The 14918-nt window shown below is 33.5% G+C and overlaps 5 protein-coding genes, 2 long non-coding RNA genes and 1 pseudogene across 9 annotated transcripts; 3 read left to right on the top strand and 5 right to left on the bottom strand.

The window, feature by feature from the left end:
- Positions 1–2: 2 nt before the first annotated feature.
- AT1G23965 (transcription factor) lies at positions 3–1180 on the bottom strand. The gene has a single exon (NM_001160888.2). The coding sequence runs from the start codon at positions 502–504 to the stop codon at positions 151–153; it is 354 nt and encodes a 117-aa protein (NP_001154360.1). The 5' UTR covers positions 505–1180; the 3' UTR covers positions 3–150.
- Positions 1181–1577: 397 nt separating this feature from the next.
- AT1G23970 (hypothetical protein (DUF626)) lies at positions 1578–3456 on the bottom strand. Of its 2 annotated transcripts, none has more exons than NM_102244.3 (6): positions 3324–3456; positions 2990–3145; positions 2687–2885; positions 2340–2590; positions 2159–2245; positions 1578–2067 (listed from the first exon to the last, which is right to left on the bottom strand). In NM_102244.3, the coding sequence occupies exons 1-6, from the start codon at positions 3408–3410 to the stop codon at positions 1726–1728; spliced, it is 1122 nt and encodes a 373-aa protein (NP_564211.1). In that variant the 5' UTR covers positions 3411–3456; the 3' UTR covers positions 1578–1725. The 2 variants fall into 2 exon arrangements, with proteins under 2 accessions (NP_564211.1, NP_849702.1); NM_179371.3 differs by having other exon boundaries at positions 2672–2885.
- Positions 3457–4283: 827 nt separating this feature from the next.
- Positions 4284–5583, bottom strand: AT1G23980 (RING/U-box superfamily protein). The gene has a single exon (NM_102245.2). It carries the CDS (start codon positions 5567–5569, stop codon positions 4460–4462), a length of 1110 nt encoding a protein of 369 aa, NP_173809.1. The 5' UTR covers positions 5570–5583; the 3' UTR covers positions 4284–4459.
- On the top strand, positions 4918–6610 carry AT1G23985 (uncharacterized protein; the record flags this gene model as incomplete). Its single annotated transcript, NM_001332629.1, is given in 4 exon segments — positions 4918–5257; positions 5373–5465; positions 5483–5530; positions 6560–6610. The coding sequence occupies 4 exon segments, from the start codon at positions 5225–5227 to the stop codon at positions 6608–6610; spliced, it is 225 nt and encodes a 74-aa protein (NP_001322590.1). The 5' UTR covers positions 4918–5224.
- On the top strand, positions 6468–7063 carry AT1G05843. Its single transcript, NR_138973.1, has one exon. It is a non-coding gene; the product is annotated as an other RNA (long non-coding RNA).
- AT1G23995 (transcription factor) lies at positions 6629–6928 on the bottom strand (the record flags this gene model as incomplete). Its single annotated transcript, NM_001332630.1, has 1 exon — positions 6629–6928. The coding sequence occupies one exon, from the start codon at positions 6926–6928 to the stop codon at positions 6629–6631; it is 300 nt and encodes a 99-aa protein (NP_001320853.1).
- On the bottom strand, positions 6793–7139 carry AT1G05847. Its single transcript, NR_138974.1, has one exon. It is a non-coding gene; the product is annotated as an other RNA (long non-coding RNA).
- A 3075-nt stretch (positions 7140–10214) lies between these two features.
- AT1G23990 lies at positions 10215–12311 on the top strand (annotated as a pseudogene; the record flags this gene model as incomplete). The annotated part of the gene is made up of 1 exon: positions 10215–12311.
- Between the last annotated feature and the right edge of the window lie 2607 nt (positions 12312–14918).

Genomic DNA, 14918 nt, shown 5'->3' on the forward strand with positions numbered 1-14918 from the left:
TAATAAACTTCAGCACTAAATCGTAAGAGAATCTCCATACACAGTAATAAATATTCTACGTACAGTTTGTGATATAAAACAGAAATCAATTGGTATAGATTTAACCAGAAGAATCAAAGAAGATGAAGAATAAAAAAAACAAGAATCAATTTAAGAGAGTGAGTAGATATCGGAGATGGCTTTGAGAAACCTAATCCTCAACTCCAAATGCATAATATAATCAGCAGTCTTTGTTAGAAGCAGATCCGGTTGGTTCAATCTTCGCCCACCCGGTATAAGCACTCGGAGTTTCCTCATCTTTATCTGGATCGACCCGGATCCTGACCCACGACCCGTTTTCTTCTTCGTCTGCTTCCTTTGCTCTCTGTTGGATCGTGACTCTTCCATTGCCTTTTTGCTTATGAAAACTGAGTTGTGATGCAATGGACGTGAGGGTGGTCTATATTTATATATCAAAATGGTTACAACAAAATGTTTTAGCCAGAGAGACAGCTTCACATGCATGTATCTCAGATTTATTTTCTCAAAACTTTATGACAGGTTATATGAACATAAAGCTAATCGTACGGAGAATGAAACAGGCTATCCAAAAAATTTAAAAACTTAGCAAAAGGTATGATTAGAACTAGCTAGGGATTAACAGAAACATCCCATATATATTAACACAATCAAAGAAGAAGCTTATTCCCCTGAACAAACACACAAAAAAAGAAATTTATCTACAGAGACACAAAAGACCACAGTTTAGCACTTGATGATGCACAACATAATATATGCACAAATTAGGATACGCTAAGCATGTGGATTCAGTGACTTAGTAGTTAGCACTCAAATGGTTTTATGTTTATGGCAAAAGATCCCATGTGATGCGATTAGGATTGGGTAAAACTGAACGGAAAAGATGTATTAGAGGAAGGACAAGTCAGCAACTTCCCTCGCGGGTTGTGCCGATCAGCCATTGTCTTTTCAGCACAAGGACTTGAGTGTTTATCATCATCAACCCGACTAAAAAGGAAAGACAAGTCTTCCCCAATCCGTTGATGGAGCAAAACCGGCTTTCTCCTTCCAATTTGTTTCATCCGTTTCTTGAAATAAATACTCTCGGCTTTGTTTGGGGTTTGGGATTATATAAGGTTCTTGGGGTTTCTTTTTGTACAAAAGATCAGATGTTTGGAATGGGAAGTAGAATATGTCTCTCTTGTCTCAGAGACTTTGAAAGAAATTTTAATTCATAACCAATGATGTATTTACTACAGTTACAGTTTCGACTTGCAAATTGTGTTTGGATATTGGATCATGTCGTAGTTTGCATTTATAACAAGTCTTACTTGATCAACACATACCTCTTCTTTGAAACTAATTCCAACTTTTCTGATAGAAATTGTTAGCATATATTAGAGACATTCGAACATGTGTTGTATACCAATTACTGAATGTCCATTTAATGTGGTTGGATATGATTTTGAAGGAAATTTTTGACTCGAGAGATCATCGTGACTTAATTATTTAGAAGGCGACTTGGGAGATCATCGTGAGACTGTTAGAGTTCTCCTCACCTAACTCACTCGAATGCTCTTTTTGGAGAATAATAATATTTAAAAGTCTTTAGTTTATTATCAAAGAATCAAAGAATCCAAACGCACAAAATTAATAGCTTAGTTTATTATCTGATCCACATTTTCAAATGGATCTTAACATTACGCAGACGGCCATGTATACAAACGCCTAGCCGACGCGAGTTTGCTTTTTACAATTCGGGGACTCTTCTCCACTCTTGAGAGCCAGAGAACGCCTTTTGATATATTGACCACCACAAAGCTTACCCTTGAGAGTCAAGTCTCCTCTATGGCCCATGACTCTTCTAACTATAGCTTGGCGTTCAACATGCTCCCCAATCTCAAAAACCTGCCGAGGGGCTCGAGGCTCTGCCAAGCCCTTAAACGTTATGTAGAAATGTGCCCTGTAGGCTTTGAGTCTCTCATTAGACGGCTCCTCATCTTTGGTAGCAGTTTCTATCGCCACTTTCACAATCTCCAACTTGGACAGAACTTCTGGCTTCTGAACTGTCTACAATTTTGGAGTTCATCTTATTATTATTACCAGTAGTGCCACTCGTGGTGGTATGTCATTAATTGATATATATATATGTAAAACTTACCTCAGTGATCGACCTATCAGTTGTAGTAATTACAAGTTCCAAATACATAGAAATCCAATCAGTGGCCTGCCACTCTGATTCCTTCAGCTGCAAAAGCAATAACCACATATCAATTGATCATGAGCTAGCACAACAAAAGTTAAGATAATGAAGTGTCATAACATATTATAGGGCATTTTACCATGTAAAATCGTTTTCCATCATTCAAAGCATCATCTGAGGGCCAATCAGGCAATTCACCTTGGAAGATACCACCGGCCCGTGCATACAAAGCATCATCTAAGACATGCTCAGGCAATTCATCTTTGGAGACAGCCTCCATCAGTGCATTCAAAGCATCATCTGAGAGACAATCAGGCAATTCACCTTTGAATATACCATCGCCCAATGCGCCACCATGAAAGTGAGGTATGAAGGGCGTCTTGGTGGACACTATTCAACATTCATTATTAATCAGCAAGCTAAGGGAGATTGTTATAGTCAGGCTAAAATTTTATAAAGAAAACAAGTCACCTTCAAGTAAGTCACCTTCGTGTTTAGGTCTAGCAATGGAGCAGTTTATACCCAAAGTGCCAAATTGTTGTTCATCAACTCGAACCTGAAAGGTTTTCTGCGATGAGCTAGCAGCTGGATCGGGATCATGTGCAAGCAGAGTCATGTAGAAAGAGGACATATAGTTTTGTAACATGTTGAACTTCATTAAGGCAGCGAGCTCGAAGCTTGTTCCCTGACAGATGAAAGAAGAAAATCGAAACAATCAATGTGGTATATATAACAGAGCATACGTTTATAACATACCAACTAGATGATACAAAGAGTTTAAATATTTACCTTGATCAAATTGTAACGATGAAGCCCAAACTTAGCATAAAGTTTGACCAAGACAGGAAACGGATAACGGTAACAAAGTTGACAGTTATAGGTAATCAGTCCCATGACCCGTCCATGCATACCTGGTGGTAGTTTAATGTTCTCTATATCGAAACCCTAAAGATCCACCAGCAAAAGATGATCTATCAGTCCATATAAACACTAAAAGCGATCAATTTCCTCTAATTGTTGTCAAGAAGCCATTAAGAACTCAGATTTAAGGATAATTTTGTGAAACAAAAGGAAAAAATCACAATCATAGATAACAAAACAATTAAGAAGATGAAGGAATTACATCGGATTCCTCCGCTTGACGCCAATAGTCTCTCTGTACATTGTAACCCTCCTCCGCCGCAGAAAGGGACTCCTCCTCCGTAGTCATATTCTTCTCGTCGGTGAATACTTTGTGTTTTTTTGTTATGGCGATTACGTTATATTGAAGTGAATTAATATTTTGTGGGATTCGATGTATTCATTTATGGGCTTCAGTTGGGCTTTTTCAATTTTATGATTAGAATTTAAGAACCCATACATAATGAATGAAATTATTTAATACATAGATAATTTCTTTCATAAGATTGCCTCACACATTGTCTCTAAGAAAATAGTGCAATATTGAGGTTCCAACTCAGAATCTCATCTACTTCAAACTAACAAACTCAGATTAATTTTCTCAAGATTTTGGTGTTACTAGTATTGCTTGATCAACCAACACCTCCCTTATTTGAAGCCAAATATAAATTTCTGATAGAAACTGCTTAGTAGCGACATAAAGACATTCAAACATGTGTTGTAGATGCTTTTTTTACCAAATAGTGAATGTTCATTTGATTTGGTTGGATATGATTTTGAAGACAACTTGTGACTTGAGAGATCATCGTGACGTTATTATTTAGAAGGCGACTTTGGAGATCATCGTGAGAGTTCTCCTCACCTAACTCACTCGAATGCTCTTTTGGGAGAATAATACAAATTATGGGTCATCATTATTTTCCCCTACCAATAATGATTCCATCCCATTTTTGGATACTCTTTAAAAGTTTAAAAACCCCACCAAAGAAAATAATATATTTGACTTCTCTTTTTACAACCTTCATTTTTAAAATATTTGTCCCACAAATACATAATCTTCTTTTGTCTCAAAATGTTTTAAGAATTCTAACTTTCTCAGAATTTGTGACTGATTTATGAACAAAGTTCGATTTAGAACTAGAAACATCACATATAAGAGTGTACCACTATAACATCATCAAAGAACAAAAGCTTATTCCCTTAAACAAACAGAGAGATTCAGCTACAGAGGACACAAAACAACACTACAGTGGTCATATCGTGTTAAGCAAAATGAATTCACCAAAACACACAAAATCAATAATTCAATTAAATCAATGGCAGAACTAAAGCTACCCTCTGATCTATACCCTTAAAATCTCATGGACCCTGAAATCTCCTTCCATTCAATGATAACCCATCAGATCCAGAACAAACATAAGAAGAAGAAGAAGAAGAACCACCAACCACAAGATTAGTCTCTGATGGATGATTATTAGGAAACTTTGATCTCTTATTAGACCATTGCCAAATCTTTGACACAGAAAAGCTCTCACCTTTACTTCTCATATTAATCTTCTTCCCTTCAACATCCTTATTATTCTTCAATCCTTCATTATTAGGACACAAAGCAACAACCAGATCTGATTCAGCCACTATGTACTGATAAGACCCCATTGAGAAACATCTTCTATTATCAAGACTACTACTACTTGTCTCTCCTCCTCCTCCTACTACTACTTCACCATTGTTGACAATATTACTGCTCCTAAACTTACCAAGCCTCACTGAAAACACTCTCTTCCCAATCTCATTCTCAGCTGGTTTCTGAACCGGAGAAACCCTAACTCCTCCTCCTCCATCATCTCCGGCGAAAAACCCGAAATTGAAATCAGGGTATTCAAATTGATGACCTAAAGAGAAAAGGGTTCCTCTACAAAGTGGACAAGTCGAATTCGAGAGAAGCCAAGTATCGATACAATCTATGTGAAAAGCGTGACTACAATTCGGAAGCAATCTAAGCTTATCATCTTCCGAGAATTCACAGAGACACACTGCACAATCAAAAGGCTCTTTCGTACCTTTGATCTCTTTGTAAAGAAACACAGGAAGAGCATCGATTAAAGCTTGATCTAGACCTGAATCATGGAGATGAAAGAGCTGTTGAAGCTGTCTTTGGTAAGTATCGGAGTCGGAAAATTCTGGGTTTTGATTAGATTCGTTTGGTGATGACGAAAGGTTTGATCTTTTCTTCTTTAAGTAATATCTGACCAACAAATGTAGAATGCTACAGATGAAGAAGATTACGGATAAGAGAACGATGATGAAGAGAATGATGGGGCTTATTCGATTATTACCACCGGAGGAAGAAGAAGAAGAAGAGTCGGTTAATTGATGATTCAGGGTGATTGGAGAAGGAGCAGAAGAAGGCGAGATTTGATTCAAGTTGTCGTTTTTGAGCTGGGAATAATGAATCCTCCTCTCAGACATTTTTTTTTTTTGATGAAGAAGAAGAAGAACAGAGACACCATTTAACTTGACAACACTCTCTAATTCTTAATCATAAACCCTCAAAAAGAAATGTAAATTCTAATCTCTGACTTTGTAGTAAAAAAAAAATGTAGCGAGTATTTTGGAATCTGAAATGATTGCTAAACAGATTTTGGAACGACCAGAGAGAGCTATATTGTCATTACATTAGAAAATTTTAATTATTGAGTTATTAAGCAGGGTCAGTCTCTAATTAGGTCACCAACATTTTTTAAATTTTTTTGAAAAATCTATTGAAAAATGATATTAAAAAAAAAAATGGTGTGGAGCCCTATGCTTGATTCAGGGATCTGGTGCCTAGCAATTTCGAAAAATATAGAATTAAGTTTTTCCGAATATGTTTTGTCTTTCTTAATTTATTGTAGTTATCTAAAAGGAGTAATAATACTACATTTAATTATCCAGTGGTAGGTCTCAAGGTCGTTAAATAACAACGAAAAACGGGAACAATCCACAATAATCGTTCATCGTTCGTTGGCATTAGTTCCTGAAAAGAATCACTCAACTTAAAGTGAAGTTAAATAGTACACAAGTAGCAGTCTTACTATTTTTTTGTGTCAGTAGATTTTCAATATCTAGGGGACTTGAGGACTTTTACTGAAGCAACAGAAAGAAAAAATATTGTAAACGGATTTTACTTTTGAATTTGGAGGTAACGATTAATCACATGGTAATGTCAACTAATGTTTTTAAAAAGTTTCGAGATTGTAAACATTGGAATTTGGAATCGGTAAAAAAAAATAGTGAAAAAGCCTGTCATCACTCATCACCCCTTCGAGAGAATCTACGTAACATTTCATGGGCTATAAGGGCCCATATATGATCATCTTTGCTAACGGAGGCCCAACTAATAAACTTCAGCACTAAATCGTAAGAGAATCTCCATACAAAGTAATAAATCTTCTACGTACAGTTTGTGATATAAAACAGATATCAATTGGTTTAGATTTAACCAGAAGAATCAAAGAAGATGAAGAATGAAAAAAACAAGAATCAACTTTAGGAGAGTGAGTAGATATCGGAGATGGCTTTGAGAAACCTAATCCTCAACTCCAAATGCATAATATAATCAGCAGTCTTTGATAGAAGCAGATCCGGTTGGTTCAATCTTCGTCCACCCGGTATAAGCACTCGAAGCTTCCTCATCTTTATATGGATCGACCTGGATCCTGACCCACGACCCGTTTTCTTCTTTGTCTGCTTCCTCTCCTTTCTGTAGGATCGTGACTCTTCCATTGCCTTTTTGCTTATGAAAACTGAGTTGTATGAATGTGATGCAAAGGCGTGATGGTGGTCCATATTTATATAGTTCCACGTCTTCTTATCTATATATTTTTGGGTTTTATTTTTCATTTTTTTCGTGCTTCTTTTCTTTTTATTTTAAACTACACAAAATAAGAGTTTTTTTTTTTAGTATATTTTGTTGTTGTTGTCGTCGTCGATGATCGTTTTTATATCCACATTCCACACGCTCGATCTCTTTGTCCTTTTGCCGTGAGCAGTGAGAAACAGAAGCAAATATGAAAGTAATAAATTATGTCGCTATATTTGATACAATGTACCGGTTATCAACTTAGTTTGAAATCATACAATTATATTTTACTATAAATTTGTAATATATATTGTTTTATTTTTGTCAATAACCTGCATTAAATACGTTCGAGTGATAGACTAATTAAATACAAGAATTATAAAATTTTAAATGGAAGATAAAATCATATTTTTGTTTTTGATATGGAAATAAACCATATATTATATATTTTTTACTTCATCCAACGATTAAAATTGTAACCAACTATTAAATGTCTCAAAGAAACCAGAATACGCTACATTAGAATCCACTCGAATATAATAGTTGATGATTGACAAGAGAGTGCGTTTGCGTTTGATGAGATCAACAGAGACAGAAGTGTTACAGAGGGGCAGTGACCAATAACGATCGGGTCTGTTTTTAAGTTATGACGTGGCAAAAGCCAAAATCCTTGTCATTGCTCAACGACGTGGGTTACACATATCTAACCTTAGTTGGGTGTACTACGTACCTTTTTCCGATTAGGCTTCGTTGGGTGTACTACGTACCTTCTTCCGATTTGTCCGATCTTTGCCTAATAGGCTAATACAGTAATACACAAAACGTTCCTTTGCATAATTGCATGCATGGCTCTCTTTTTTCTTTAATAAACAAATTAGTTTGTGTTTTTTCTTTAAAAAGTGTTTTGTTCACTCCATAAGTCTCAAATCCTATATGATTCAAGACACTTTTTTTGCTAAATGATCTCAAAATATCATGAGAAAAATGTAATAAACTTATCATCGTTATGTTTGAAACAATATAAATTTTTCCTATATTTTAATGGGCTTATAGGCAAAGTAGACACTTTTTCAAAAATAATTTAAAATAGGTAGTTTTTTTTTAAATTAGAGAGATAGATACTTTTTTTGCTTTTGTGAGATAGAGAATTTGTCTAATAGACTAAAAAACAAAATACATATCAAATACTAAAATACCCTTTATCTTGAGAGAGAATAAAAATTATATGAGAAACCATTTTTACTTTATTTCGTTTGTCTTTATCTTTTTGTTTTTTTTATTTTAGTTTTCTTAAATACTTAAAAAAAATTAAATATTCATTTAAAAAAAAAATTACATTGACTTTTAGACTATTTATCTGTCATCATTATAATGCACAAACATTTAAAACATCGTTTTATACACTAACCATTATTCGTTGGTGTACAAGTGTGTATACCGATATTTCATAAATCATCACCGACTTCTCTTATACAAACATAATAATTGTATTAGCCAAATATTATTATTCAATATAATGGTGTACATGATGGTGTACATAATTAAGTTACTCTTAATGGTGTACAAAATGATTGAAACTATTATGACGATTGGTGGATAGAATGATATATACAACTTTTAAATGATAACATACAAGATTGGTAGACAAAGTGTACAAAACTTGGTGTACACTTATAGAGAATGTATAAATCATTATTTCAATTAGTGGTGTGCATCATCTCGTACACCAATGTTAGTACACTGTCTCATAGATTTTTAAAGGTGTACGATTATGTACACCATATTTTTCATCATCTATGTACATCATTTTGTACACTGTTATACTCAGTGTATTATTTTCTACATCAGTAATTATATATTTATTTTTACGTTATTGTTATATACTACCATTAGTACACCAATTTTAACAATATCACGTACACCGTCGGCTGAGTTTAAATAAAAATTGCTACATATTTTTGAAATATAGCAAAATTAGACTTTTTAGATTCACATAAAAATTTTAAAAATTAATATGATTATGTGGTAAATTTTTATGAAGAAATATCATCAAACTAGATTTTAACCCGCGGTATACCGCGGGACGATTTATTTTTAAAAGTAATATATATTAAAACTTGCAAATTTTATTTTTACAAAATATTTATATTTTACAGTTTATAATTGTTATTAAGTAACGCTATACCACGAATTCATGAGACAATTGTTAAAAAAACTGAAGTTTTGACCCCTATTAAAACAGCATAATTTATAATTTTTTAAAATTTTATAAATATTGATTCAAATACATCCACCATATAACCCAATTCCAAAATAAAACACGTTCTGTAATTTCTTTACCCGTCCCATGATTTTTTTTTAAGTAGTAATTTTTAAAATTTAAGAATTATATTTTCTATATAAAAGTTTTGTAAATTGTATCATTATCTAATACATTTATATTTTATAGTTTAATTTTATATATAGTAACATTATACATACCACATAACATTTTTGGTTTTATATAATTGTTTCTAAATTAGGATGATTTGATATGTTTAATATTAGTAGTCTTAAAAAATAATAAATTAAAGATTTAACCCATATTGAAATTAAATTAAATTAATTAAAATTTAGATATCAAATCTTATATGTTGATTTTGATTGGCTATTATTTTTGGAAATTAATAATGTATTTCGTTTTTTAATTAATTAAATTAGTATTTGACTTTTTAATCCTTAAATACATAAATTAATTTACTCTTTAAAATTTATTTCTAATGGCATACCTATGTAATTATTTACAAAAATTAAGGTTACATTTAAAATGTACTTCCCAAATAATATAGTAGGATAAAGTAAAAATATTTAAGTAAAAAAAAAAGTAGGATTTGACTTGAGTTTTGTCTTTATCTTACTACATAACAAAATAACAAAAGGTTATATAAGTCATTTACTAAAATCTCTATTAGACAAAAAGTTGTATTAGAGAGAAAAGAGAAAAGTGTATATTTCTCATATTTCTAAAAAAACTACCGACTTTGCAAATTATTTGTAGAAAAAGTGTTTACTTTCCAACTTATCTCTATTTTAATTCGGTAGGAAACTAAATTATCAATATAAAAAATTTGTATAGTGATGTTGCATTTTCTCGATCCAATCTGTCGGGTTGTGAATTTGCTATATTGTACATGCGATTTAACACAAACTTCAACTTGTATAGTTGTATTTATGCTTACGAGTTATATTTGCATACATTTTCTCCCATTACTCTCATCACCCACTGGCCACTTCATTTCCCATTATAGGCCGCTATCTTGTTGCAATGTGATTTATAAAATCATCTCAAAAATCATTGCGAATAGGCTTAAGATGGTGCTACCAAAGTTCATTGCGGGGAACCAAACTGCTTTTGTGAAAGATAGATTGTTGATAGAAAATCTGTTATTGGCGACAGAGCTAGTCAAAGATTACCATAAAGAGTCGGTTTCGAGTAGATGTGCTATCAAAATTGACATTTCAAAGGCTTTCAATTCGGTTCAATGGTCTTTTATTCGGAACATTCTTTTATCTATGGATTTCCCAATGGAGTTTGTTCACTGGATCATGTTATGCATCTCTACTGCTTCTTTCTCAGTCCAAGTAAATGGAGAATTAGTTGGGTTTTTTCAGAGTAAAAGAGGCCTAAGACAGGGCTGTTCACTTTCGCCATATCTATTTGTTATGAGTATGGATGTTCTCTCCAAGTTGCTAGACCAAGCTGCAAGTGCAAAGAAATTTGGTTATCACTCAAGATGCAAAGAATTAAGTCTAACCCATCTCAGCTTCGCTGACGATCTTATGGTTCTCTCCGATGGTAAGGTGCGATCTATAGATGGCATCGTGGAAGTTTTTGACATCTTTGCAAAGTTCTCTGGACTCAAGATAAGTATGGAGAAGTCAACAATCTACTTAGCAGGAGTTACAGAGGATGTGTATCATGAGATTCAGAATCGCTACCAATTTGATGTTGGTCAACTACCGGTGCGTTATTTGGGGCTTCCCCTTGTCACTAAGCGCCTCACTGCAACAGATTATAGCCCACTACTTGAGCATATAAAAAAGAAAATCGGTACTTGGACAACTCGATATCTCTCTTATGCAGGTCGTTTGAATTTGATAACTTCGGTTCTATGGAGCATATGTAATTTTTGGCTCGCTGCTTTTCGGCTTCCTAGAGAATGCATTAGGGAGATTGATAAAATATGTTCCGCTTTTCTCTGGTCGGGACCAGATTTGAATCCTCGCAAAACTCGGGTCTGTTGGGGTGATGTGTGTAAGCCAAAGCAAGAGGGGGGTCTTGGGCTGCGTTCTTTAAAAGAGATGAACGAAGTAAGTTGTTTAAAACTGATATGGAGGATTGTCTCACACACAAACTCTCTTTGGGTTCGATGGATAGAGCAGTACTTACTCAAACATGATACTTTCTGGTCGGTTCAAACCACAACCAACATGGGTTCTTGGATGTGGAGAAAACTTCTCAAATACAGGGATATCGCAAAGCAGTTTTGCAAGGTCGAGGTTAAAAATGGGAAACGAGTGGCTTTTTGGTATGAAAATTGGTCTAATCTTGGTGTGTTGAATGATTTGGTAGGGGATCGTGGACGCATTGATCTGGGAATCACGTCTCACATGACGTTAAGTGATGCATGGGCGAGCCGTCAACAACGACGACATCGATCAGCCACGCTTAACCAGATTGAAGAGGCCATTATGCTGTAGTACCAAAACCGGGTGGAAGCTGAAGATAGCGTCCTTTGGAGAGGAAGAAATGATGAGTACATGCCAAAGTTCTCCACACGAGACACATGGAATCAGACCCGTAATACATCAACTCCGGTTACTTGGCACATGGGGATTTGGTTTGCTCATGCAACTCCAAAATTCTCCTTCTGCGCATGGCTAGCGGTGCAAAACAGACTCTCTACCGGCGATAAGATGCTTCAATGGAACAGGAGACTGTCACCAACTTGTGTACTCTGCAACAACAATATCGAAACAAGAAACCACCTATTTTTCTCCTGCTGCTACACCGCAGAAATATGGGAAAATCTTGCCAAAAACATATACAAAGCTAAGTTCTCAACAAACTGGTCCACTATTTTAACTTCTGTCTCTACTACTTGGCGAAACAGAACAGAGAGTTTCCTTGCTAGATACATCTTCCAGGCAACCATACACACCATATGGCATGAGAGAAATGGTAGAAGACATGGGGAACGTTCGAATTCAGCGACTCATCTAATCTGGTGGCTCGACAAACAAATGAGGAATCAAATTTCCACAATCGCAGCAAGTGGAGACCATCGATATGATAAGCCTCTCCAACTATGGTTTCAATCAAGATCATGAGCTTTTTTAAAGTTTTTCTAAATTATTCTCTACTCTTTCAATCATAAGTTGCACTTGCTGTATAAATGTTTATTTACTTTTTGAATATAATTTAATATTAAATTCAAAAAAAAAAAAAACTAGTGTGCATATGCCAGTATTTTTTAGCAATAAAATAAAAACTATGCAAGTATAAACGTATTACGTATATATACAGTATAACTCGCATCTAGAGAACAATGTGTGTATCTAAGTGGAACAATTTGTATGTTTTTTCTTTTGTCAAAACACTATGGGTTAAGAAACAAGACTATACTATATGAATTTATTTATTTGATAGTACATCAGTCATGGATGTTGCAAACAGTTGTTTATTTGTTTAGTCAAATCATTCAAAATTAATTGAGAAACGCATGCAAAGTGCAACCCATAACTTGCATGTGTTTTGCCAACTCATCCACACTGGCTCTTCAATATCCAAAGCGACATGAGCGTTAATTGTTTTCGTCTTAATTAACAGTATGCCATTTAACGTTTTCATTTCGACATTCACGTCGTTTCAAAACCACGAAAACGTAACTGCCACTTCAGTTTCCATTCAACACGTGAAAGCCTAAATTTAGGCATATAATGGGCCAACCAAATTTAACTGGATCCATAGGCGTAAGTTCAATGATTCAAAGTGAAAAGAAACCATAAACTGTACTGATGTACACTCGGTTGGGAGCCTTCAAGAGAAGTGTATATGGTTTTGGTCCAAAAGGCCAAGGCCGTGTAGGTACATGTCTTTGACAAGCTGTCTCTAGTTATCACTAGTTTTACTTAAACATTTGCTAAATATTTAAAAATGTAACAAAAATAAGGAAAATGATAAAAGTTCGAGTTGCTCAATTACACAGTTATACATTTTCAATTTTTGTTAGTTTCAAATATATGAAATTTATAGAATGTCATTTTCGACGGAGTAAAATAAAATTTATATGGTCTCTAATAAAGGTCTTGTAGCGATCTAGATATAGGTTCTTATGTAAGGAGATTTGCTATTCAAGTAATGAGTTGCATAATCCACGTGTCTCAAAATATTCATTTAATCGAATGCAGATTAGTTTAACATTTTTATGAAATTGTAAAATCATCATCAATCCATCAATAATATGCAAATCGATATGTTATATATTCATCTTGAAAGCCTTATAAGTTTATACACCCCAAAATGCCAAACGTAAATAAAGATACTAAAATAAAACGTCGACACACACATATATATATATATATATATATATATATATATATTAGGTTCAATTTCATTTTAAGTTGTTAGATTATTCTATATATCAAGTAAATAATCAACTCTTCCACATTTCATTCATATTTCCCACAGAGATGAGACATCAATCTGTTTACTATAAATCGCAATATACATGAGGATTTTCTGAATCGTTTATGAAAAAATGTAACTGTTTGGTTTTCATCTCATGACTCACGTCACTCACCATATGTTTGGTTTTCTTCAAAATGAGCCAGTTGGGTTTCACTATGTTGCAGTTGCACAATACATAAAAATATCCAGATTTAATTTATTTCATCTGCTTAATTTAGCAATTAATTTGAACCATTGATTTTTTTTTTTTTTTTTTTTTTTTTTTTTGAAAATGAGTATGTTGGCTGATGCAAAATTCATATAATGAAAGTGGTTTTGACTAATACTAATAGTACGATGATAGGAATATCTGCTCAGTCATTTTCGTATTAAGACAAAACAAAACCATGACTTTTTGTAAATTTCAAACTTTTCCAGAAATATTTATTTTTTAGCCTTATTAAACTTTTACCAACTCTCACTATTTAGAAGTTCGAGGTAGTTTTGAAAATGCATGTGTGTTTTATAGTTGTGAATTTGAAGCATACAAACTGGCAAAAGACAGACATTTTTAATATAAAAAAATCTATAATAATGTTAAATTGAATAGCTAAGCCTACTTTGAAAACATATATTAATATAGTTGCCGAATAAAAGTTTGGATAATAGTTATATATATTGCTAAAAAAATATCAATGTCTCTTCATATGAAAAAACTTTTTCTGAAAAAGTATTATAATTTTCTAGTATACATGACGTTGCTTCTACAAGCTTAACAAACCCTAGCTTGGAAATATCTCTATTTGAATTTCTCGAGTTGTTGATTATTATTTTATTGTGTGATGAACATTCGCACTTTACATTGATTTTCTTATGTCATGGAGATTCTTATTTCTTTGTTTGGTATTTTAAAAATTTTTCTTGATCGTTCATTTCCTTTCTTAACAAAACTAACCAAATTGGCTACGTTGAGATCGAGTTGCTTTATTTGCCCACATCTGATTTTTTATTGTATGTAATGAAGAGATTCATATCACACACAATTAATTCGGTTCTTCGGTTCTTCGGTTCTCCACCTTATGTATACAATATCTGGTGTGTGGGTTTGATAATAATCTTCTCAAAGAAGGTGATTTTATATAGAAAGTTTTAAGAAATTTACATTAATTATTTTTACCTAACCCCACCACCAGTGGCGGATCTAGAGAAATATATAGTTTAGGGCACTATTTTTTAATATATATTTTTCAAGAATATGATACATAAAA

The sequence above is a fragment of the Arabidopsis thaliana genome, assembly GCF_000001735.4.
Source record: "Arabidopsis thaliana chromosome 1 sequence".
Lineage (NCBI taxonomy): Eukaryota > Viridiplantae > Streptophyta > Magnoliopsida > Brassicales > Brassicaceae > Arabidopsis > Arabidopsis thaliana.